At 33.8% G+C, this 27,147-nt stretch overlaps 1 protein-coding gene across 2 annotated transcripts; it reads left to right on the forward strand.

The window, feature by feature from the left end:
- Positions 1-12,837: 12,837 nt before the first annotated feature.
- On the forward strand, positions 12,838-18,913 carry LOC136217824 (14-3-3-like protein GF14 iota). Of its 2 annotated transcripts, XM_066004489.1 has the most exons (9): positions 12,838-13,140; positions 14,895-14,969; positions 16,469-16,772; positions 16,860-17,166; positions 17,771-17,858; positions 17,958-18,067; positions 18,158-18,306; positions 18,439-18,485; positions 18,576-18,913. In XM_066004489.1, exons 3-9 carry the CDS (start codon positions 16,700-16,702, stop codon positions 18,585-18,587), a joined length of 786 nt encoding a protein of 261 aa, XP_065860561.1. In that variant the 5' UTR covers positions 12,838-13,140; positions 14,895-14,969; positions 16,469-16,699; the 3' UTR covers positions 18,588-18,913. The 2 variants fall into 2 exon arrangements, with proteins under 2 accessions (XP_065860561.1, XP_065860562.1); XM_066004490.1 differs by lacking the exon at positions 14,895-14,969.
- The last annotated feature ends 8,234 nt before the right edge of the window (positions 18,914-27,147 follow it).

Raw genomic sequence — 27,147 nt, forward strand, 5'->3', positions numbered from 1 at the left:
GTTGGAGTGCACCAATCAAAAACACAAGCATATTGAGTGGGCAATATGTTAGCATGTGCCATATAAAGCACTGCTCGAAATTGGAGGCAGACGAAGCTGAGTTGAGTTTAGGGAAGATGAAGTTTGTTAAGATGTAGTGCGCCATCTTCTGGTTTTGCCCCATACTCGTGCTGGGTATTTCTCCTTTGTAATTTTTGGGTTTGCAAAATCCCTTCATCTGGTCAAGCTTTTCCGTTGATACCTTTTCTTTTGTTGTTCTGAACTCGGTTCCTTTGTTAGGCAAGTTGAGTAGTTGCCAAGTAGGACGGAGTGATTACAATCTTGTGACCTTTAACGTGCGTCTCCAAATAGTCAGCATCGTCTTTATCAACATGAAGACCAGAGTAGAATTCCCTAACCAATCGTGGATAGGTGGTTCCGGGGAGAGAGAAAAGGCATGTCCACTCGTTCTTCTCAATCCATTCACAGAATGGCTTTTCGGCAGTAACAAAGCTGGGAGAGAACCAGCGGCATTTGAGGATTTCCAGGTCGTGGACTTTTGTGTGAACCTTTACCATGGTTCTAGCCTTGGGTTTCTTCTGTTTTGAGGAACTTGCCAGGTCCGTTTGATGGCGTTTGCTCGGAGTTAGGTTAGACTGAGGAGGAGATTTGGGGCTTTCATCGGTGATCAATTTTCCAGAATTTTCACCGGAGATTTTCTGAGTGTTGGTCATTTTCAGAGATTTTTGTGGAAGATTTGAGAGAGAGAGATTTTGAATACCAAAGGATTTACGCGTGAAGAGATTTGAAGAGTAATTGTAATTCATCCATTATTTATATATACCTAAGACGGTCCTATTAATTGAACTAGCCGTTTTTTTCTTAGGGCGTTCAACCGACAGAGATTCTGTCATTTATGACATTTCCGGCGCATGGGTTGTCTCATAATTGTTTGCCTCTCCTAGGTGCTTTTTATTACACCTATTGGCATTTAATGGTGCAAGTGGGTTTTAGCGCAGTTTTCCTAGAAAATGAACCGTTTGTGATACTGAGAACTTAGTTCTATCAAGGTGAATTTCCTATCTTAGTATATGATAGTTGCTCAGTATGTGTACCTACTCAGGATAATCACACAACATGTATGTCAACTTAGTATGTGGTGATTTTTCTACATTTCAAGCTTAGTAGTAGTTTATTTTACTCAGCATGGCATTTGCACAACGTTCAAATTTTCACTCAGCATGGCAATCATACAACATTTACTTAGAAAATTATTGAAGGGGATTAGACATACCGATAGCTTCCCTTAGTATGTTGAATTGTTCACGTGCCAAGGGCTTGGTGAAGATATCTGTAAGCTGTTCATTTGTTGGCACATAGGTCAGCTTGATCTCATCTTTTAGTACGTGATCTCTGATGAAGTGATGCCTTATGCTGACATGCTTCATCCTGCTATGTTGGATTGGATTTTTGGACAGATCAATGGCACTCTTGTTGTCACATTTGATCTCTATTGTTTCAGTCTTCACTCCATAATCCTCAAGTTGTTGCTTTATCCATAGAACTTGAGCAACACAGCTTCCAGCAGCCACGTACTCAGCTTCAGTTGTAGACAGGGCTATGGATGATTGCTTCTTGCTGAACCAAGATACTAGACAGCTTCCAAGGAAATGACATCCTCCCGAAGTGCTCTTACGTTCTAGCTTATCTCGTCCGTAGTCAGCATCAGTATATCCAATGAGGGTGAAGTCATTTGAGGTTGGATACCATAGACCTGCATCAATTGAGCTCTGCAAATATCTAAAAATTCTTTTTACAGCCGTTAGATGAGATTCTCTGGGGTCAGCTTGATATCTCGCACAATAACATACTGAGTACTGTATATCAGGTCGACTAGCTGTGAGATAAAGTAACGAACCTATCATACCTCGATAGAGTTTAGTATCTACTGACTTACTTTTCTCATCTTTGCATAGGACAGTATCAGTACTCATAGGGGTTGATATGGGTTTGCAGTCCATCATATTGAATTTCTTTAACATTTCCTTGGTGTACTTGGACTGACTTATGAAGATGCCATTCTTACCTTGCTTGACTTGGAGTCCAAGGAAGAAGTTGAGTTCCCCCATCATGGACATCTCGAACTCAGTTTGCATCTGTTTGCTAAATTCTTTGCACAAAGATTCGTCAGTAGCACCAAATATTATATCATCTACATATATTTGTGCAAGTAGGGTATGTTTTCCCTTTTTCTTAATGAACAAGGTTGTGTCAGCTTTTCCCCTGACATAGTTCCTGGTTAGCAGGAAGTTGGTCAACCTCTCATACCAAGCTCTTGGAGCTTGTTTTAGGCCGTACAGGGCCTTTTTAAGTTTATAAACGTGGTTTGGAAATTTTGGATCCTCAAACCCAGGAGGTTGATTAACATATACCTCTTCGTTTATGAAACCATTAAGAAATGCACTTTTGACGTCCATTTAGTATAACTTAAAGTTCATGAAACTGGCATAGGCACACAATATACGTATTGCTTCTAACCTAGCAGCAGGTGCAAATGTTTCCCCATAGTCAATACCCTCTTGCTGACTATACCCTTGGGCTACAAGTCGAGCTTTGTTTCTTATTACATTTCCATGCTCATCTAGTTTGTTTCTAAAAACCCACTTAGTTCCTATAGGCTTTTGATTCCTAGGTTTAGGCACTAAATCTCATACCTCATTTCTGGTGAATTGGTCAAGCTCTTCTTGCATGGCATTGATCCAATATTCATCGTGCTCAGCATCAGCAAAGTTCTTTGGTTCATGTATTGAGACGAACGCAACATTGCTGAGGTATTTCCTAAGCTGATCTCTGGTCATCAGCTTGTTGTCAGCAGCATCAAGAATGGACTTTTCTGAATGTCCTCTTGGGATTTTTATTTCTTTGGGCAATGTTGAGTCATTTGAATGAGGTGTTTCTACAATCTCTACAGGAATGGACTGGTCAGCAAATGTAATTTCAACTTCTTGCTTACCTTTGGTCAGCCCTTGTATAGATGATTCAGAGGCTTCATTTTGATCAGCGGAAGCTGAGCTTGGTTCATCTTCAGTGAGTTGAGTTGTCTTTCCTGCAGGGTCAGCTTCATCGGTTCTTCCTTTCAACAACCCCATTCTGTTGAGGTGTTCTAGGAGCAGAGAAATTATGGTCAATACCACTGGTTTCACAGAATTCATCAAACTGTTGGTTTTTTAATTCTCCACCATTGTCTCTTCTAATATGAGCTACTTTTAGGTCTTTGTCAATTTCAAGCTTTCTAATAAGTGTAGTGAACATCACAAAAGTTTCATCCTTGCTACTCAGCAAGATGATCCAAGTGTACCAAGAGAAATCATCTACAATGGCTAAGGAAAATTTCTTACCTCCCAAGCTGAGTGGCTGGATAGGTCCGAAAAGATCCAAGTGTAGTAATTCCAATGGTCTCTTGGTTGAGACAATATTTTTACTTTGAAATGACTTTTTGGTTTGTTTCCCTTGCTGACAAGCTTTACATAATTGATCTTTCTCAAATTTCAATTTGGGTAATCCCTCAACTAATTGCTTTCTAGCTAATTTGGCAAGAAGATCCATGCTGACATGCCCAAGTCTTCTATGCCATAGCCAGGAGTTATCCTCTTTAGACACTAAGCATATGTTTTTAGAAAACTGTTTTTCTAAATTTAGCATGTATACATTATCTATACGAGGGGCAGCTAAAATCAATTCATTTGTGTTCCCCTCGAGTATTTGACACTTAGTGTCATCGAATACAACCTTTCTGCCGCTCTTGCAAAGCTGAGCTACACTCAGTAGGTTGTATTTGAGACCTTTGACTAAGGAGACAGACTCAATAGTTGGGTTACCTCCGATAGTACCTGAGCCGACTATCTTACCCTTCTTATTGTCTCCAAAGCTTACACTTCCACCTCGTTTAAGCTCTAGTGTGATGAATTGTGTTTCATCACCTGTCATGTGTCTTGAGCATGCGCTGTCTATATACCACAGCTTTGACTTCTCTATGCATGTCAAGCTAACCTGCATTTTAAACTATTCATTTTTAGGTACCCAATTCTTTTTGGGTCCTTTCTTGTTAGTGTAAACAGGTGCAAAATCAAACTTTAATTTGTGACGACATACTTTTATAGTGTGGCCTGGCTTACCACAAAAGTCACAAAATACTACCCTTTGGGGGTTGTACTGAGTGCGGTCAGCATTGTTGTGCTGGGCATGCCAGCATACCTTTGTGGAATATCCTTTTCTTCCGCAGAAGTCACATTGGACAACTCGCTTGTTATGCCAACACACTTCTTTTGTGTGCCCCCTTTTTCCACAACATTCACATTGAGTGAACTGCTTATGCTGACTAGTACTTGTGTACTCAGCATGGGGTTTATCTCTTTTTGAGCCTTTTATTTGACTCTGTAAGATTGTGACATCCTTTCTAAGTTTTTTTGACTCAGATTGAACCTCCGTGACAAGCTTATGCATTATTTGCATGTTGGTATATAAATCTGAGTTGTCCTGGAGGAGATATTGGAGGTCACTCAGCTTGACCTCTTCAATCTCGTCACACCGCCTGCTGAGTGATTTGATTTTCTTGTTGCACTTTTTAGTTAGTGTACATAAATCACTCAAGGCATTTACCATTTCGTTTCTAAGCAAAAGTAGGGATGTTACCTCATTGTTGTGTTCCTCCTGGTCAGTTTCATCAGAGAGGTCAGCTTGCTCAGTTTGAGATTGGTCAGCTCCATCATCTTCCATGAAACATATATTGGCAGTTTCATTTTGCTCAGCCTCTGATGAGGTTGACTCATCACTATCACTCCATGTTGCCACCATTGCCTTTTTGCTTCCTTTCTTTTCTTTCTTTAAATTAGGACAGCTTGACTTGATATGCCCAGTTTGGTGACACTCGAAGCAAGTGACAGACTTGGAGCTATCTTTCTTATATTTGTTGTCACTTGGCTCAGCTTTATACATGTCACCTCTTTTGTATGGCCTTTTGCTGTTCCTGTAATTTCTTCTGAACAGCTTCTTCATCTTTCTAGTGAACATGGCTATTTCCTCATCATCAGTTGACTCAGCTTCTGTGGAGTCAGCTTTCATCACTGGAGATTTCTGTTTCTTATCTTCAGATTTTTCTTTTGCCTTAAAATTTTTCATAGAGATCTCGTGGGTCAGCAGGGATCCGATTAGCTCATCATATTTGTAAGTAGTCAAGTCCTGAGCTTCTTCTACAGCTGTTTTCTTTGCTTGCCAACTCTTAGGTAAACTTCTCAAAATCTTCTTCACTTGTTCTTCTTCAGTGAAGTTCTTTCCAAGCCTTTTAAGCTCATTTATAATATTTGTGAACCTTGAGTTCATTTCAGAGATGTCTTCGTTCTCGTTCATCTCAAACAGCTCGTAGAGTCTCATATGCTGATTGACTTTTGACTCCTTAACCTTACTAGTGCCTTCATAGGTTACTTCAAGCTTTTTCCAAATCTCCTGTGCTGACTCACAACCTGAAATCTTATTGTATTCTGCAGCATCTAAAGCACAGTGAAACATATTTATAGCCGAAGCATTATTTTGTAATTTTCTGAGGTCATCCTCTGTCAACTCAGCTTCGCTCTTAACAATTTTCTCATTGTTAACAACTTTATATGGCACATGTGGACCTTGAACAATTGCAAGCCATACACTCATGTTTGTGGCTTGGATAAAGTTTTTCATCCTATTCTTCCAGAATGTATAATTAGATCCAAAGAATAAGGGAGGTCTATTGATTGATAATCCCTCAGGGAGTATCTGTGTTGTTTGGTTCCCTGGAAGGAAACGAGTGCTGTTCTCAGCCATTTATGGGGATCCGCTCAAGATAGTTATATCTTTGAGTAGTGAGCTTAGGCTCTGATACCACTTGTTGGTCCCGTGTGATTAGTTCCAAGGGGGGGGTTAGGAACTAATATAACTTTTTCGTTTAATTATATGCTGACTTAGTTATTTTGCGAGTTTGTCAACTCAGCTTTTGGTCAGCTTGGCCAGATATGCTATAAGACAGCTTTGGCCGGATATTGACTAAAGTTGTTTTATTTATAAGTTAGATATTGACACTCTTGGAGGTCAGCTTCTAACTCAGCACTTGAAATTACTCAGAGTCAACTTTAAACAATTTTATATGCTGAGTAAACTTCACACACAACACATGCGCATATATATATTGAGAGAGAGTTTAGAGATTACTCAGTATCACTTATCCTGGTTCGGCCTCTCCGCCTACGTCCAGTCCCCAGAGTCTTCCGGGCTTTTAGAATCCAATACTGAGCTCTTTAAAGGTAGAGCACAAACCAATTACAAGGCAGTTGAATATGCAAGAGTACCTTCCTCTATTCGTCTACTCAACTCCTACTAAGTGCTACAACCCAGCACCTAGATTTCTCTACCACTTAATGTTTACAACCAAACACTCAACACAACACTCTCAATTTTACAATTGATAAACACTTTTTCCTTTTCAAATAAAGAACACTTTAGAAGATTACAAGTAATCACTCTAGCATTTACACAAGGAATAGAAGATGGGTGTAAGATGTCTTTTTGTATCTAAGTGCTTTTGTATCTTTTCTCTCTTGTATTTTTCTTTTTGTAAATCGGCCATGATCCAAGAAGTTTGATTGTCCTTAAATAGGGAAAATCTGTGATGGATCATTTTGAAATGATGTAGCCGTTGATGTTAAAACGGCTCTTTTAGGGGACAGATTCTGGTCAGCTTCAGATTGTTCCGGCCATTCCCTTCCTCTGCATTCCTTCAGACGTCAGGCTTGTCTTCTTGCGTCTGGCTTGTCTTTTTGTGTCAGTTGTCCTTTACCAATAATCCATTGACCCATACATCTCGGAATGTGTCTTCTGTGTATTTCCAAGGATTCAATTATTGGTGCAGAGGGGCGGTAATCATTGTCTTTTAGCAAACGACTTTTTCATGTTGTCCTGAAGAATCACTCAGCTTCTACTGCGTAAATCATTGTCATCGGCAATTTCAAAGCTGAGTATATTTTTAGTCAGCTCAGCTTCGTGAGACAGTTGTTGTGGACGTGTATGTCTTTCTCTTTTGATGCTAAGTTTGATTCCACTCAGCTTGATACTTTAGGCTTCTATGCTGACCTCTTCCTGTCTTACTTTTTATATTTATCTTTATTTATATTTATACTCATCATTGAACAAACGGATTAGTACAATTAAAATAAAGCACTTAAATTTAATTGTCTCTTAATCATGGATGATTTTGTCAAATCAAAATCTTGTGGAAAGGTGTTTCAACAACGAGTTCATTCAACCAAAATTGTTTAGAAGTGAATGTTGCGTATATATAACTTACTCCCTCCGTTTTTTTATATTTCAATTACAAAGTTCATGAAAAATATAATTTTAATTAAACTAAAAAATATAATATTAATTAAACTATCAAATGGCTAATTTATTCTTAATGTTTTTTCTGAATTTTTACTTTTTGTGAAAAAAATTATTTGTTCATAATTTTTATAACTTAATTATAATTATTTGTATTAATAGTAAATCACTTTCTTAACATAAAAAGACAAAATTAAGAAAATATTACTAACCTATCAAAAAAGAAAGAAAATATTACTAAAACTACATTGATAATATACAAAATGATATATAAAATAAATACATTGAAAAACTTTAAATGATATATAATAAAAAAAAAAGTAACTAATTGAAATATTCTCTCTTGATGTCATCAATTTGTAAATAAAAGAATGCAATATTTTCTTTTTTAAAAGAAAACATCCGAGCAATATTTTACATCATCTATCATGTAATCAAATCAACATATCCCATCATCAAAAACTAAGGTTTTAAAAGACGTTAGGCGCTAGTCGGGCGGAGAGGGCCCTTACTGATTAATCGGTGATTAATCGGATTTGTATTTTTATATTTATTTATTTATTATTAAATAAAGTATTATATAAATACCATTAATATATGAATTATACTATGTAAAAATAATAATATAAAATATTTAGGATAAAAAAATATACATATTTTAATATTATTTATATTAATGTCCTTAAAAAAATAACAAATAGATCAATAAAATCATATTTATAGCAAAATGTGTCAAAATAAAATAAAATTAATATTCTTAAAAATAAATTTAATAATTTAAGTTTTTTTTGTTTTTTTGTTTTTTAATATTTTTTTTAAAAATTAAAAAAGTTGACATAAAATTTAAGGACCAATTTTTTCAAAAGAGCCGCCTGGGAGCCGCCTAGGACCGTCTGGAAGCCGTCTGGGACCGCCTAGGAGCCGTCTAGACCCGCCTAGGACCGCTTGAGACCGCCTGATTAGTGAAAATCGGGATGGTGTTCTAAAAATCCCCGCCTAGGCGACCGCCTTGACCGATTTTTAGAACATTGTCAAACACATTAAAATGAATATTTTATTGTATCGCGTTATCAAAATCAACAAATCAATGCACCAGGCCATCAAAGTCAATTTGCACATCATCATACACACTAATATCACTATTCAATTGTTTTACTAACATGTAAAGCACATGATGGCCATGTTTGGTAAAGAGTATTTTGAGGTAAAAAGAGCGGTTTTGACCAACTTTAGCGATTTGACTACTGAAACCGCTGATTGGAGTGTTTGGTAGAGAGAAGTTTGGGAGAGAGGTTTGGATGAAAACGTTAATTTAGAAAAAGCTCCTAAATTAACTGTCACACCCGACCCTAAATGACCTCAATCGGTATCGGGCGTGAAATAGAAAGATAATAATCAATACTTAGGAGTCTCCAATTTATCCACATATCATTATATTACAATTGCAATACCAAAACCCTCATTAGCTAGTTACTCAATTCTCGAAAAATTCCAAATTATGTCTTAGCTTTCACCAAATATCCATATTCCTCAATGATTATCGATTATTTCTTAGTTATCACCAAATATCAATATTCCTTAATTACTATCAACCTTAGGTCCGAAGAATTTAATCTAGAGCTCTGATACCAAACTATCACACCCGACCCTAAATGACCTCAATCGGTATCGGGCGTGAAATAGAAAGATAATAATCAATACTTAGGAGTCTCCAATTTATCCACATATCATTATATTACAATTGCAATACCAAAGTTCTAACCATAATTCTAACAATAAGCATCCAACTTCTAAACCTCGTCTAATCGGCCGGTAACCTTCTCTATATCCTGTACTTTCTCACCTAAAAACATTAAAACATTTAAAAGCGTGAGACAAAAATCTCAGTAAGAAACTATCAGCTATAAAAACCAACTTTATTTAACATAGCTACATATATACCTTTATAAAGGGATTTAATCCAAACCTTATAAAATATACTCAAAACTTAAGTTGATATAATTTTATCAAACCAATTCATAATCAAATAAATGTTTTATCAAACCAACTTGTAATCAAATAAGAGTTTTATCAAACCAAATCGTATTCAATCAAACGTAAAACTTATATCAAAATCAATCATAACCGAAAACATAATCCAAATGAACTTAAAACATTGTATCCATCCTCGAGTTTCTCCCCTTAAGTATCATTCCATAACCACATATATAGTCGAGACGTCTCTTAACATTGCCTATCCCATATGGTCTTACCCAACACTTCGCTGCCATACCCAATAGGTCTTCACTGTGTACACAGGTCATGTCCCTCACTGAACATGGTCTTCAAATATAAAACCACCGATCCGGATAGCTCTCGATGGATATAAAATCATAAAATCATAACGTGTTCAAATGTCCTTTCACAATCAAATTCCAAACTATTTCATAACCATAAATCACTTGCCTTCAATTAGCCCTTTTGTATCATAAAAATCATATTTGAACTTTAATCCAAAATAATAACAACAATAACCGCAATAGATTTCTCAATCCAAAAACAATTCGTAAGAAATCATCAAATTCATTTTGTTCAATATATATACATTGGAACCAAAAACATATATGTATATATGTAAATCAACCAAATCAAGCCTTAAATCAACATAATCAAGTAAAATCTGAAATTCACATAGAAGCATAATCAATAGCTTCATTTGAACCGTAATTCTACAATAAAATGCAAAATCAGGAAAAACCCCAATTTTAAATTCCTGCATAACTCTAAAATATCAATTTCTGAAAAATCTTTGATATATATTTATCTATATACATAAAACTCAAAATATAGTTGATAGTTACTTACCTTGGTCACTAATTGAACAAAATACACCCGATCGATTCGCCGCTAAATTCTGTCTAAGACGTTTCCCTCCAAACATTTTCGAAACTTAAAAACTCTTCGGTTAGGACTTAGAACTATGTATAAGGATGCTATGGTTTCAATTTCGAGTGATTCGGACGGTCGAATCTCCGTAAATCAAAGAAACGGTGGAGAAACGGTTCAGGAACGATAAAAATGACGAAGAGGCGAGAAAGATAAGAAACAAAAAAGAAAAGAAAGAAGAAGACGCTGGAATAGGAAGAAGAAGTTAGGATTTATAACCAACTTTTGGCAAATATCTATTTTAATCCTCCATCTTTATATAATCTTTTAATAACTATCCTAAACTTTTAATTTACACATAAACCCATCAAATTAACTCCAAACTTTTTCTACAGTATCAAATAAAAATCACACACCTAATAATTATAATATATATTACTATCAAGGCACGGACGTGACATTAGCGGTTTGTAATATTAAAATTAATGGACTTCTTTAACCCTAATTATTTTATGTATATTTTTATGTATTAAAAAAAGAAGGGTAAATAATTATAAAGTCCTCATGTTTTTACATAACAAACTAGTAAGTCCAACATATTATTATAAGATCCTTAAGTTTTGTTTTAATCAACTCTTTAGTCCTTCCATTTGTTTTTTAGATGAAAGTACAAAATTGCCCCTATTTATATACATAAAAAAACTTATCTTTTAGTTTCAAATTGGCCTAATGCATACCCAGCCCCCTAAAGTTGTCTGTTTTGTTCATTTAACCCCCTAACCTTACGGGACAACCCTTTAACCTCCTAAACTCCATAAAAATGGTATTTCTCACCCCCTTTAACTTGTCCATTTATCCCTCCAACTCATAGAATGTTCTATTTACCCCCTAACTCCATAAAAGTGGTATTTTTCACCCCTTACAATCCGTTATCGAAGCCTAAATTGATAACTTTTTTTAAACGTTAAACCTATATTTATGTTTTCCATAAAAGTGGAACCTAAATTGATACTTCCCCAAAAATCATAGGCCCATTTCGGTACATTATCCCTACATATAATGTATTTAACTTGTTTATATTAATGTTCTTGTTATTTGTATTTTTTATTCGTTCTTTCTCCATTCAACTTTTTTTACTACTATAAAGGGATAAGAAATACCATTTTTATGAAATTAAGAGGGTAAATAGGATCATAAGTGGTGAAAAATACCACTTTTATGGAGTTAAGGGGGTAAATAGGATATTCGATGAGTTGAGAAGGGGTAAAATGACAAATTTGTACAAGTTAAGGGGGTGAGAAATACATTTTTATGGAGTTTAGGGGGTTAAAGGGTTGTCCCGTAAGGTGAGAGAGTTAAATGAACAAAACGGACAACTTTAAGGGGCTGGGTATGCATTAGGCCTTTCAAATTTAATCTAAATAGTTTTAATGATGTTTTTGAAATATATACATCAAAATTGATATATACTTGTGTATACTATATATATATATATATATATATATATATATATATATATATATATATATATATATATATATATATATATATTATTCTCTTAATTTTTTATATTTTATATTTTTTTAATACTAACATTAATATTATTATAAAAAGTGTTTCAAAAGAAAACATTAATATTATTATGAATTTTCCATGATTTAAAAAAATCAAATTCTATTTGTTGATTCATGAAATTTATTAGAGTTAAATAATGATTATTTTTTATAATTTTATATTGTTTTACTTGTATTTTAATAATTTTTGAAATATTTTTCATTTATTTTTTTAGTCAATAAATTTTACGTTACTAAATTAATGTTCTATAATTATATAAAACTTAATAAATTAATTACTTAATATATGAGAGATTATGATTATGTAGAAAAAAGAGAAAAAAACATAAAATAGAAAAAATATAATATGTTTATTATTAAAACATAGATTAAAGGGTAATTTTGGTATTTTAAAATTTCTTTAGTATAGTTTGACTATTGATTCAAACATAAGGACTAAAGAGTTAATGAAAATAAAAATCGATGGACTATATAATTATTTGTAAAAACAGAGGGACTGACTAGTGTATTAGGTAAAAACACAATGACCTTATAATTATTTACCCAAAAAAGAAATGCCCTTATTCGTCTTTTTGCACAAACCGCTATTATCAATCAGCTAATTTTTACCAAACAGGTCTACACAAACAGCTAGTCAAATCAGCTAACAGCTAATTCCCAAACAGGACTGATGTGTTTTGCAAATAAAAATATTACGTTTCTTTATTTGCAAAATCGTATGAAACATAAAAAGTTGTGTATATTTTTCTTTTTATAATATAGGTTGCTCCGTGTACTTTTATTATGAAATTTAAATTTTTGAAAATAGATTTCATTTCATTTCATAGCTATATACTAAAGCTGTAGACAAACTGATGACATGTATTTTTCTTGAATTTTTAGAATTATAAATAATGATGTGTCAATTCCTTGAATTTTAGGAGTTTTGTATAATTAATCTCAAACATAATCCCTTCCACTACACTCTGCTATCTGAAACTCGGTCCCTCAACTTCTTCCCAACCCATTCCAATAACCGCTCCATTCTTCCTCAACTGCTTCGAATTTCTTTTTCCTTTTTTTTTTTTGGTGGAAACTGATTCAATTTCATTTTTCTCACCCTAATATCTTCGCTGATCGTCTATATTCTATTTTGTTATTGTTTCCTCCTTCACTTTCTGGTCTTTCAAATCTCTTATCTACTAGGTTTTGATTTACATAATTTTTCTATTTAAATTTCCTCCCTCACAACCTATCTTAGTACAAACCTTTTCAGCTTCGGACGGGTTTTCTTCTACATTTGTTTTTGGAGTTATTCCCATGTTATCCCATTTCAATGCAGGTAAAAATACTTGCAGTAAGTTTTCTCCTGAAAATTCTAAGTTTCCCTTTTTATTGTCTTCTTCAGCCAATATGCATGCCCAATTGCAGGTCTTATTGTACGCAGGTTGTCATTGATTGTGTATCCTTCAATCCTTCTTTTTGGTTTTGCATAAGTATATTATTTCACATTTCTCCTCCGAGAGGATTAAAATATGGGTTTTCTGATAATGTTTTCTTCAACAACGCTATTTTACATCAACTGCTTTTTTTTCCAATTTCATTTGCTTCCTCAGTTACCTTATTTTCTCACTGTAACACCCTGTTTGGAAATTAGATCTTAGCTGATTACATTAGCTGATTTGATTACATTAGCTGATTTGATTAGCTGTTTGTTTAGACCTATTAGCTAAAAATTAGCTGATTGATAATAGCGGTTTGTGCAAAAAGACGAATAAGGGCATTAATTGTGGCGCATAAGAAGAGTGAAAAAGCTCATTTTAAGAGCTTTTTCTAAATTAGCGTTTTCATCCCAAAACTGTCTCCCAGACTCTCTCCATCAAACACTCCAATTAGTGGTTTCAGTGATCAAACCTCTAAAGTTGGTCAAAACCGCTCTTTTTATCCCAAAACGCTCTTTACCAAACATGGCCTTTGTCAAATTGAACTTCATATTTACATTAACATGTATATTTAAGGGTTATAGTGTTATTTTCCAATCTCAACATATTTACTCATTTTTTTGCACGAATGGTTAGTTACTTTTTGATCCTCACTTCTCTCTTTTACCACTTTTAGGTTTTCCTTCATGCCTTTCTCATGTCATTGGATTTCTTGGGCTTTATATGGTGGGGATCTGCAATTAGTTAATGTATGTTGCTCTAGGAAATATGTTTGTTTCATTTTCTTATAATGTTGTAGATATATTATGTAATTTTAGGAAACTTACTCTTGCTGGGTAGTAAAAGCAATTGATTAGTAAATTTTAAATTGTCTAATTTCACATCGTAGCACTTAAATTGTTGAAATTTGGATAGGAGATCTCTGAATTCAGATACTAAATCATCATCAGTATCTTGGTCTACCTAAATGATATAGCATATGGTTTCTTTTGTTTAAGGATTGGAGGAGTTTGTTTAGTTGTTGTTTTGTTCTTAGGTGATTCTAATTTGATCAGATCTGAGAGTTTTTTGGTGAAGGAGGATGAGATTTTGGTAGAATTGTAAGATTTGGAAATGGAATTGAACTTTTTCTTGAGTAGAGAAGTTGAATTGAGCTGCTTCTTGAGTAGAGAAGTGGAGTTAAGCTTTTTAGGTAGAGAAGTGGAATTAAGGTTGGATAAGGAAGGAGGTTTAAAAAGAAAAGTTTTAGTTGAATTGGTAGATTTTGAAGGGGGTTAGGAAGAAGCTTAGTTTGGTTTTTAGTGGAAAGATTGGATTTGATAAGCTTAGTTTGATTTTTTTTCTAGTGATCCTAAGTACCTTTCTGAAATTCAAGTACAATAGTGGAGCCATTGTATGAAATCTACCTCAACTCTATCCATTGTATGAAATTCAAATACAAGCCTTTGGTCATTTTTTTTTTCATAAGCTGAATAATACTTTTTGTTTTTTCAATATTGCATATCATAATGCTGATGCTTCACTGGCTTTGGATAATGCTTTCTTGGAACTTTTCTCATCCTAGCAATTATGGAAGATGTAAAATTATTTTATATGTTTGTACTTATGTGTTATGTAGATTGTTATTAGAAAATTTTCATATTGCTAAATGTAGGTCTGTTACCGAAGAGCTAGAAAAACTTGCTACATTAGGAACTAGAGCCAAAAAGATTGATTATATTTACAATCTGTAAGTATTGTAAATTTTATATTCAATTATTTATAAATTTTACATTAATAATATTGATTGATTATTAGTAGATTTGATTTTCTAAAATATTGTATGGAAAAAATTTCAAATGTGTGTGACAGTTTTAAGAGTTATAACTCATTTAGATTTGGGTTTGGTGAATCATAATCTTGGAACCCCAAATTATGTTATGGACACTAAATCATTTACTCTTCGTTATTTTTCAAAATATAGATAGTTCGGAAAATATATTATCAAATGTGACAGTTTAAAGATTAGGTCATTCAATTTTGGGTTTGGGGAATCATAATCGTGAAACCCCAAATTATCTTATAGACAGTAAATCATTTAATCTTTATTATTTTTATGGTAATGTATTAAAATAGACATATGGTTTTTGAAAAAGTATCAATTTAGGTTCCACGTACAAAATAACACCAATATATGCTTAACGTTTAAAAAAGAGTCTAATTTAGGTCTCGATAAAGGAACATAACGCGTCATTCATATTATTCCGTTAAGTTCTGATTTCTCTCTCTATGTAAAATTCACAAAACTTAACAGAATAAAATGAATGACGTGTTATGTTTCGTTATCGATACTTAAATTGGTACCATTTTTTAAACGTTAAGTATATATTGGTGATATTTTATACGCGAAGTCTAAATTGATACTTTTCCGAAAACTATGGCCGTTTTAGTAGCTTATCCTTTATTTTAAAAAATCTCAGTTTTTATCTATGATCAATATATAACAATTTTAAGAATTATGAAAAAAAAAGTATTTTATGACTGAGAAAATGAAGTAGAATTTTTATTATAATTTTTAAAGACGAAAAAACAATAATTATATCATTGTTAGTTTTAAAAAAGTAAAGTTAAACAATAAAAGTGTGAATCATTTCTTTATTATACTATTTTAATACAGATTACAAATAGTATTGTACTATTATTTCAAACTACTAATATATAAAGTCCGTGCATTGCATGGGTCTATAACTAGTGTAATACGATTTGAACTGCAATAATACATCCAACTAATGAATTAATATTAATAGTTATTTGATGTGAGATAATTTCATATGAGTTTTTTAGGATCCTTTGATGCTCAAGTTAATAAGACTAATAGTATGAAATCAGGTATGCCAAAAGAATGTTACATGTTTTTCTATACTATGCACTTTTCTTTTTATAATTTTTTTTTTATAAATTGATAAGTTGTACGTCTTAAATCGGCTTTATTCTACGTGTCAGCTTCTCAATAGAGCAAGTATGCTTTCAACCTCAAATGATTGTATTGTATCGGCTTTATAGTTTTGCGTAGAATCAAGGTTAAATGTGTATGTGAAAATTCCTGACTAAACAAAAAAGATTATTATTTTTTTGGAGAAGATCAAATTATTATTATACTTTAGTATTTCATTTAAACTAATTTGATTTTACGAGTAAATTTATATTTGAGGTAATAAATGAATAATCCCAAGAAAGCCCTTGCAACAGAAAAGAAGAGAAGAAAATGTCCAAAAGAAGGCGCGGAATAAGCAGGGAAGCGAAGATCTGGTCATCCTCCTCACTCTACTCTCTCTCTCTCCATTTTCCTCGCTTTTCCTTCCTCTTATTTTCCATTTCTCTTTTTATTTCTCATCTTCCCTTCCCCTTTTTCTCACTTTCCTCTTCCCCTTCCCATTCCCATTTCCTTCTACTCTTTCTTAATCTCTCATATTATTAACTATGTCCAACGAGAAGGAGAGGGACAATCATGTTTACATGGCCAAGCTCGCCGAACAGGCCGAGCGCTATGAAGGTTTTCTTTTCTTTTCTCTTATCATTTTCATTTTCTTACTCCCCGATTTCAATGTATTTGTGTTTTTAATTTGGATAATTGCAACAGAGATGGTTGAGTGCATGAAGAAAGTAGCTAAACTTGATTGTGAGCTAACTGTCGAGGAGAGGAATCTTCTGTCTGTTGGATACAAAAATGTGATCGGAGCGAGGCGAGCCTCTTGGCGAATTATGTCGTCCATTGAACAGAAGGAAGAGAGTAAAGGAAATGAGAATAATGTTAAACTCATTAAAACTTACCGCCAGAAGGTTGAGGATGAACTCGCTAACATTTGCAATGACATTCTCGCCATTATTGACAAGCATTTGATCCCCTCTTCTACCTCCGGCGAAGCCACCGTTTTCTACTACAAGATGTCAGTATTAACTTTAACACTCTTCAATTATATAATCCTCCTTATTTCAATTTATCTCATTATTCTGGTCCTTTGGTTTCGTTGCCGTTTCTTTTACCTACATTATTGGATTTGTTTACTTTTGATTAGGTATGATTTCAAACATTCTATTCAAAGCTTACCATGTATGAATCAGTTTTTGAAATTTGATAATTAGATTCAACTATTTAATGGTTAATTCATCTAACATAAATCTGAAACTCTAATCAATTAGCATTGTAAATTAGCATCCTGAGGCCTAATAATTCCAATTTTCGTGGATTCAACCTATGATCTTTTATATCAATACATGAGACCTTTGATCCTTTATCATTAAGCATGAAACATCTACTTAAGTTAAAAGAGCATTGTTAATTTTATATGCGGCATGATCTGGTGATTATAAAATTATGTTAGTGCATATATAGGGAAGGATCCTTTCAAGTTGACACTGAATTTGAGAGGTTGTGTTGATCAATCTCAATTGTTCAATACAAAATGAAATGGTTGAAATTTATGGAACATGATCTCTCAAATTGGGTATGATAACTCTGTTTTTGAGTCTCCTGCTTTTTAATTAATGCAGGAAAGGTGACTATTATCGCTATCTAGCTGAATTTAAGACTGATCAAGACAGGAAGGAAGCAGCTGAGCAGTCATTGAAGGGTTATGAGGCATGTTCTTTTGATTATACTTACATAAATACGCCCCATACTGGCCCATTTTATATATTCACATATTGAAATGCACTTGTTTTGCCATTTATGTTTTAGGCTGCCTCTGCTACTGCAAACACAGATCTGCCTTCAACACACCCAATTCGTCTTGGCCTAGCACTTAACTTCTCTGTTTTCTACTATGAAATCATGAATTCTCCTGAGAGGTGCGTTTGGTTATGTCTCTGCTGTAATCTTTCCATGATTGACTGACTTTGTGCTATAATAATTGAAACTTTTGCTGTCAAAACTTGCAGGGCTTGCCATTTGGCTAAACAAGCTTTTGATGAGGCAATTGCAGAATTGGACACCTTAAATGAGGAATCATACAAGGATAGTACACTGATTATGCAGTTATTGAGAGATAACCTCACCCTCTGGACTTCTGACTTGCCTGAAGATGGAGGTATAAAACTATATAGCAACTCTAATTCTGTTTCCCATTGGGAAGTTTTTCAGCAAAAAACTTGAGTTCATTTGTATATTATAAATTTATACCTTTTGTAGCTTTTACCTAAGAAAATGTTGACCCTTGTAGGTGAGGAAACCATAAAAACTGAAGAAGCCAAGCCAGCCGAAGGAGAGGTGAGATTATTGCCATTGAATGAAATGAAATCCTGAATTTGTCTGTCTGAATTGTAATATTGAAAGTGTATTATTATTATATGTTTACAGAGCAAGCAATGATGGGAAGTTGAGAAACCAGCATAAGCCAAAGGGAGGCTAGAGTACTTTGAAGAAGTGGCTTCTTTTTATTAGCTTATTCTCTAGCGATGGAATTGAGGAATTGGATTCCACAAAGTAGGCACTTCATGTTGTTTCAGTCCTTTGGAGGTCACTTACATGGATCAATTGCATTTTTGTTTTTTTACCCTTGTTCCTAGTTTGTTTTACCTTTTATTTCTTTTATTATTTTTTTGGGTTCTTTTACAGTTTCTATAATTTCACTTTTGACATCTATTAATCAAAGATTTTTCCATGTATAATCATTTTCATTTGGGAACAATTGGTGATATTCGTCTTCGATCCAAATAAATAATAACAAAATCAACTTGATCCATTTAATATGACTATAAAAGGAGAAATTATTTAATTGTGAAAAACTTCTTCCTTTATCTGTCACATAAATAAAATAAAGCACAAAATACAAAAAGAGAAAACATCTCTTTGATTTCAATTTTTGTTTGAAAATTCTACAAGAGATATTCAAGTGGTGAACACTTTTTACATAGTCATCGATTTTCTATTTGATCTGATTATATAAATGGACACATATTTAATGATTTTGGGTATGAGTGATTGTGCATTAACAATGTAAATTCAATAGTTTCCAATTCCTTGATGCTACATCATTGTTGGTTTTGAGAAATTTGTTTCACGAACATGACATCTACAACATTAGTCGATGCTAACGCCTTTAATTAGCAAAATGAACAAAAAATCGAAACAAAAACTATTCTATATATAGTATTTTTCTAAAATGTTGGAAGAGATTGTATTTTATACCGATGATTCTCTTCCGTCATTTTTCATAGGTTTGATCCTGTAGAATCTGATTCATTTTCTCATTGAGCAAAGGGTACGAAATAAATCAGATTGATTTTTCGATCAAAAGTACTATGTGAAATCTTCGGTCTTTTCCTTTTTCGCTATCCCTATAATGATGTTGATACACATGACAAACACAGTGAAAATTTGAAATCAGATTTTATTTGTTGTTATTTGGATTGCGAAAATTATATATATAAAAAAAAAGACTGTGATGAAGAATGAAGAAGTTACAGCTCATACGTGGAAAGTTTTGGTGTTTTAGAGGGAAAGTTGTTTTAATTAGTATGTTAAAAGATATTTGCCACACCAACTACACAAGTTACATGTGTAGATTGATTGTATATATATAATATATTAGATGGAGCAGAATAAGTATGCATTTTTGCTTCCTATCTTTCAGTAAAATGTTTCACTGATTTTCATGGTATGGTATTCCATAGTTTTTCATTTGATGGGAAGCCATTATTTATGAACAAGTTGAGATAAGCTAAAACATATCTAAAATGAAGAAAATAGGTTATGTGCAAGTGTTACAAACCCAAGAAGGCAATGAGTTAGGTGAACAAAATGATGTAGAAAAATAAAATCACAATAAAGAAGTGGAGATTGCAATCACAATATAGATAGAAATCGAAATAATGAAGAAAATTAGAGTAATGATGGACGTAATTGTAATTTTGAAAATCACAATCATAACTTCAACAACGATAAGAGGAATCATCGAGTGTTTGAGAATAGGTCTGGGGATTTTGGATTTGAATTCATGAACATGTATGGGAAATAATAATCGCTCATCTAGTAATGATAATCCTCGTTTGATGCTTGCAAGTTATGTATTGAATCGAAATAATTATATACCTTTGAGGAGATCTGTGTTGAATAGTTCATCTAATAATTTTCTAAGAGATGTTACTCAATTGAGTATAATTAGTGGAAAGAAAAAGACAATCTCCTGCTATCTTGGATCAATGGATTTATGAAAGGAATTATAGCAAAGATATGGAGAGAGTAACAGACTTCTGATTTTTCAGTTACGTAGAAGAATATGTGGTTTAAGTCAGGGGAATGTGACTTTGGTGGAATTCTTTAACAAACTAAAAAGGAAGTGGGATGAACATGCCATTATTAAGCCAATAATCACATGTAAATAAAGGGAGTTTGTAAATGTTGCACAAGATCAATGCCAAGAGAAACAGTTGATGTAGTTTCTTTTTAGTTTAAACTCGGAGTTTAATAACGTAAGAGATCATATCCTCTTGATGGACCTTTTACCTTCCATTAATAAGGCCAACTCAATGCTAGGAAGAATTGAAAATCAACGCGATATTACAACGAGGACACAATGATAGTTTGTTAATGCTACAACTGGTAATTTCAAGTCTTATAACAATAGAGGAGATGGAATGGGGAAGAAACGGTTTCAAGGAACTCGCAGACGTTTCAATCAAGGCAATGAAAATGTCAAAAGTTTCAGTAGGAACATAGAATACAAGTTTGATAGATCATGTACTTACTGCAGTAAATGAGGATATGAAAAGGGAGAGTGTTTCAAATTGAAAGGATATCCTATACGGTTTAAGAGTAAAAGAATTATGAGGCCACATGATTATCATGCTCATATGACTCAAGAAGCACAAACTCTATTATATGATTTTGATTCTAAGACTAATGACATAGGGAATCAGAATATGATGAAGCTAATGGTGCAAAAATAAGTGCATATAACTCTTAAAGGGAAAATGATACAAGAGAGTTGATCTAGTGACAGCGAGTTTACATTATTTGTAGGTAATGCATATGCTAATAAGAACAATTTTCTTATTTCTAATGTGTCTAAATTTGATGATTGGGTTTTAGACACAGGAGCCACAACACACATGAGTCACAACTTAGCTAAGTTTCATAATGTAGTTAAGTTGTGAGTCACAACTTAGCTAAGTTTCATAATGTAGTTAAGTTGCATATTCCTCGAGTTTTTCTTCTTGATGTTACACCTATAATGGTTAAACATAAGAGATATATGTTGTTTAAATCTGATTTTAAGTTGGAGAATGTTCTTTATGTTCCTCAATCCAAGTACAATATGTTGTCAATAAGTAAATTACTCAGGTCAAGCTTTATCAAATAAATTTGGAGCTAAGAATTGTATATCGTATGACTTGAGATGCCATGCAATGGTAGCAGTGGAACAAATGCAAGATGGATTGCATTACCTAACAAATTTTTCACTTGATTCAAATGTTATAAGTCATTTGAATTATCATTTACCAGTATTATCTGTTATCAATGGAAAAGACAACAATATGGAGTTGTGGAATCAAAGATTGGGACACATGTCTAGAGATAATATGAAGCATATGTGTAGCTTTAAGCACTCCAACAAGATTTTGAATTGTAACATTTGTTTGAGGGTTAAATAGGTGAAAATTGCCTTTTGAAATAGTTATATCCCGTCAATAAAGATATTTGAATTGATAAATGTTGATCGTTGGGGATATTTCAGACAAAAATCTATAACAGAAGCTAGATATATTTCAGGGAAAAGTATAAAAATAAACCTTGTGGTTACACCTGTTTTCGAACAATACCCATGTAGTTTAAAAGTTTGTAAAATGGTACATGTACTTCATTCCGTTAGCAAACACATACCAAATTGACTAACGGTGTTAAAAGTCAAAGAAAAAAGAGTTAATTTGGTCTTTATATTTATTTATTTTATAAATTAACCCCCTTATTATCTAATTATCACAAATAAACTCCAAAATAAAAATTAAAAATCAAATACATCATCTTCTTCGTCTCTTTAATTTCTTATTTTTTTGTTCTTCTTTCTCTCTCTCCTCTTTGTTAATTTCTCGCTCTAAAATCAATTGAATTTCTCTCTATAAAAAAGAAACAATCTCTCCAAATCTATTTCAAGTCTTCTAAATTACAGATTCTCTTCACCTCTTCCGGACAGAGAAGCCTAATGCTTCGTTGCCTATGACTGCAGTAGAGTGCGAGACCAAATTCTTGTCGGAACCATAGTTGATGGTGATGAATAGATTCCCTCTACTTAGTACATTGCATCCTCCGATTTCCTTGTACCCGGAAACCATAAGCGAAACTCCACTCGGTTGAGAACAACTAAATTGATGAGCACCTGAATGAGTAACATTACAGGTTTGTTTAGTTTCGGTTATTTGATGCTTATCTTGATCGGGTTTTTCAGGCCTCACTAAAGCTTCTATAATGGAATGAACTTGTTTTTTGTTCCTCACATGATTGATAATACCGGGGTTTAGTTCGTTTAATAGTCCACTCGGAGCAGCAATTTTCGTGAACCTATCGACTTGTTCCTTCTTTGCAAGCTCCATGTTTTTCTCAAGAACTTCACTCTTGTAAGCAAATGTTAATATTACTCAAGCTTGAAATCTTAGAAGACTTGATATTGATTTGGAGAGATTGTTTCTTTTTTAGAGAAAGAAATTAACAAAGAGGAGAGAGAGAAGAGAGAAAGAAGAACAAAAAATAAGAAATTAAAGAGATGGAGAAGATGGTGTATTTGATTTTTAATTTTTATTTTGGGGTTTATTTGTGATAATTAGATAATAAGAGAGGTTAATTTATAAAATAAATAAATATAAGGACCAAATTAAATCTTTTCCCTTTGACTTTTAACACCGTTAGTCAATTTGGTATGTGTTTGCTAACTGAATAAAGTACATGTACCATTTTGCAAACTTTTAAACCACATGGGTGTTGCTCGAAAACTAGTGTAACCACAAAGTTTATTTTTGTACTTTTTCCTATATTTTATCTATTGTGGAAGATTATTTAAGAGTCCTTCGAAATATATTGTTTAAACATAAAGATCAAGTGTCTGCATTAATAAAGAACTTTGTTGTTCTAGTTAAACCCCATTTTATTGTTGTGATTCAGAAGATTAGATTAGAAAAATGGGATGGAGTATTTAGGATAAAGCACAAGCAATATCTTGCAAAAGTATGAAGTTATACATCAAAAGTCTTGCATTTATACCATAATGTGGTTATTGAGAGAAGGCATAAAACTTTGACTAATATTGTTCAGCCTTACTAAAATAAAGCTAATATTCCAACCATGTTATGGGGTGAGCCAATTCTGCATGCCACATCTTTGATAAATGTACCACCTACCATAGTTTTAAAGTGGAAGTATTCTTAACATGTGTTGCATAACAAAGCTCCTGACATCATATTGTTAAAGTTTTCGGATGTTAGAGATATGTGATTAATACATATCCAAGAAGATGGAAGTTTGATAATAGATTTCATCAGTGTGTGGGTGTCTACGGGGATCTCCTGGTCAAAAGAAGTTCAATACCAAATTCTAATGGTCTCATTTTAGATGAAAATGGTGATTTGATATATTCAATTTTTGAAGAGGCAACAAGTAACACAACACTACCTAGTCCTTAAAGTAGTTGGCCATGAAGGAAGATTGATAGAAGAAGTACAAAGGCGTGGAGGATCTATGAATGAAGATGGATAAGTACAAAATGAACATCAACCAAGTTTTCAAGGCAATGCAATGAAACCATAGGAAAAATAGATGAAAGAGGTGGAACAAAGTTCAATAGGAGAGTCAAACAACCTAGTTATATGTCTGATTTTGTGGTAAATCAAGTTCAACAACATTGTATAGCATCTACATCTCAATTTCCTATAAGAAACATTTTTCAATTTACAATAGAGCATTCAGCATTTTTTTTTTTTTTTTTTTTTTTGCAGAAGTGACCAAAGTGCATGAACCTAAGAATTATAAGTACATAAACTTGGCAATTAGTTCATTAACTGGAAGGTAAAATGGCTATATCTTCCAAATGGATATTTAAAGTAAAATATGCTCTAAATGGCTATGTGTCTAGATATAAAGCAATGTTGGTGGCACGTGGCTATACTCGGAATTGTGGAGTTGACTATCATGATAGTTACTCTCATATAACTAAGGTAACTACAGTCAAAGTATTTTTAGCAGTAGCCATAACTGTTAAATAATAAAGTCACGTGATGACTTAAGTCAGGTCATGTGAGTGTAGTTAGTGATACGGTGTAGTTTTGGTATATCTGTTAGAGAGGTTAGTTTTGACGGGAATGGTTAGTTGACTGTTAGGAAATCTGTTAGACAGATTAAATAAACACCTGCACAATTAGATCTCTATATAAGTCTGTAAACACTCATTCTTCTTCGATCAATAAGAATACGAATCTTTCTTATCAATCTCTGCTTCCAATTTAACATGGTATCAGAGCTTTATGGTGAAGATCCATCATTTTTCCGCATCCAAAATTCTGTTTCATGAGTAAAAGAAGGAGATCTTTTGCTGAGGTGCTTCGATCAACAGTAAGCACAGAAGAAGATTCAGAATCTGCAGAGATCAACAACAATCAAGAAGATTCGTCACCAACAATTGAGCAATTTGTAAGCAGAAACATGAATGCTCATCAAAATTCTCCAAATGGAGAAAATCCAGGTTTACTACTTGTTTCCAGTGTCCTTGATGGTAACAATTACTTACCTTGGAGTCGATCGATGCTTTTAGCCCTAAATGCTAAGCATAAAACCAGTTTTATTTTGAAAAATGACATGCCTATAGATGTGGAATCTGATGAGTATGCAACTTGGAAAGAAAAAGATGACTTGGTCTTTTCATGGATCTTAAACTCACTATCAAAAGAATTGGCTAGTGTGTTTATGTATGCTCATTCATCTAAGGCACTGTGGGAAGTTTTGAAAGAAAGATATGGGCAAAGCAATGGCCCTCAAATCTTTCAATTGCGCAGAGATATCAGCAGAATGTCTCAAGGAAATTCATCTTTGGTGGATTTTTTCAATAGATTACAGAGAAAATGGGATGAATATGCCCTTATCAAACCTGTATCTACTTGCACATGTGGGGGAGCCTTGAAGAATGCTCAAGTACAGATGGAAGAAGATAAGATGATGCAGTTGTTATCTGGTTTACATCCAGATTTTGACCATGTGAGGGACCAAATTCTACTAAGTGATCCCATTCCAAATATGAACAAAGCTTTTGGAATGCTGATGCGTATTGAAGATCAAAGAAATGCCAGCCAAGAATCTCAGAATGAGTTTGTTAATGCTTCATTCTCAACTGGTAGACAGATGACAAGTGGGCAAGGGAATAGAGGCACAAGCTCAAGCAAAAATCAGGGCAGTAATTCTTCAAGCAAAGGCACAGGTTACAACAACAACAAATCCACAAATGAGAGAGCAGGGGGTGGTAGTAAAGAAGAAAAGTACTGTACCTATTGCAGAAGAGGGGGTCATGATAAGAGTGGCTGCTTCAAGATCATAGGGTACCCAGACTGGTTCAAAGACAGATTCAAGAAGGGATCAGGAAATGGGAACAGGCATCAGGCAAATATGACTCAGGATCTTCAATCCCCTCTGGATGATTCTGACTCAGAGGCAGGAGACAATAATCATCAAGATGCAATGCAGGCACTCATTCAAAGAGAGGTACAGAAGGAGGTCCAAAAGACGATGAGAGGCAAGCAACAAATGCAGGAGAGTAGAGGAAATGACTTCTCTACATTTGCTGGTGTATGTGCCTCAGGTAAAACTACAACATTCACAAATTCAATCCCCTGGATAGTGGATTCTGGTGCAACAATTCATATGACTTATGAGTGCCACAAAATGCAAAATGTAAAAAAGTTGCCTATGCCAAGAAAAGTTTATTTGCCAACAGGAGAGTCTAAAATGGTGTATCAAGTTGGTGAAGTAGTATTGAATGAGTCTCTGACATTAGAGCATGTGCTTTACTTAGAAAATTTCAAGTACAACTTATTATCCATTAGTAGGTTGTTGGAAGACCAAGGAATCACAGTTAGCTTCACAGCTCCACACTGTATTTTGCAGGGCCACAGTGGTAATAGACCACTAGCAGTTGGTGTGATGAAGGATGGGCTGTATTACCTTACTAAAGATTCCTTCAATCACCAGAAAATGACAAAAATAATGCAAAAAGAGAGGCTCATGGCATTAACAGTAAAAGAAAGTAAAGCAGAAGAAGTAAGATTGTGGCACAGCAGGATGGGGCATATTTCGATTGACAGATTGAAGCATGTAATGGCCATTGATGAAAATATTGAAAAATACAAACAAGACTTCAAGCATTGTGATGTGTGCATGAGAAGCAAGCAAACCAGATTACCATTTCATCCTAGTGTATCTAGATCAACACAATTGTTTGATTTACTACACTTAGATGTATGGGGTCCATACAAAAAATTATCCTTGACTGGGGACAAATATCTACTCACCCTGGTAGATGATAATTCCAGAGCCCTATGGATAGTTTTATTCAAAACCAAAGATCAAGTCCCACAGTTGATTACAGATTTTGTGAGATATGTTAGTACTCAGTTCAACAGCAAAGTAAAGAGTGTCAGAACAGACAATGGCATAGAGTTTGTGGGGTCTCAAACACAGATGGCATTGAGAAGTTTTGGTATACTGCATCAGAGAACTTGTGTGTATAGCCCACAGCAAAATGGCATTGCAGAGAGGAGGCACAGAACTTTGATCAATGTGGCAAGAGCACTGCTAAAGCAAGGCAATCTTCCTATCATGTTCTGGGGAGAAGCAGTTCAACATGCTACAAGCATCATCAATCTGTCTCCTACAAAAAGTCTTAACTGGAAGACTC

The sequence above is a fragment of the Euphorbia lathyris genome, chromosome 2, assembly GCF_963576675.1.
Source record: "Euphorbia lathyris chromosome 2, ddEupLath1.1, whole genome shotgun sequence".
Classification (NCBI taxonomy): Eukaryota; Viridiplantae; Streptophyta; class Magnoliopsida; order Malpighiales; family Euphorbiaceae; genus Euphorbia; species Euphorbia lathyris.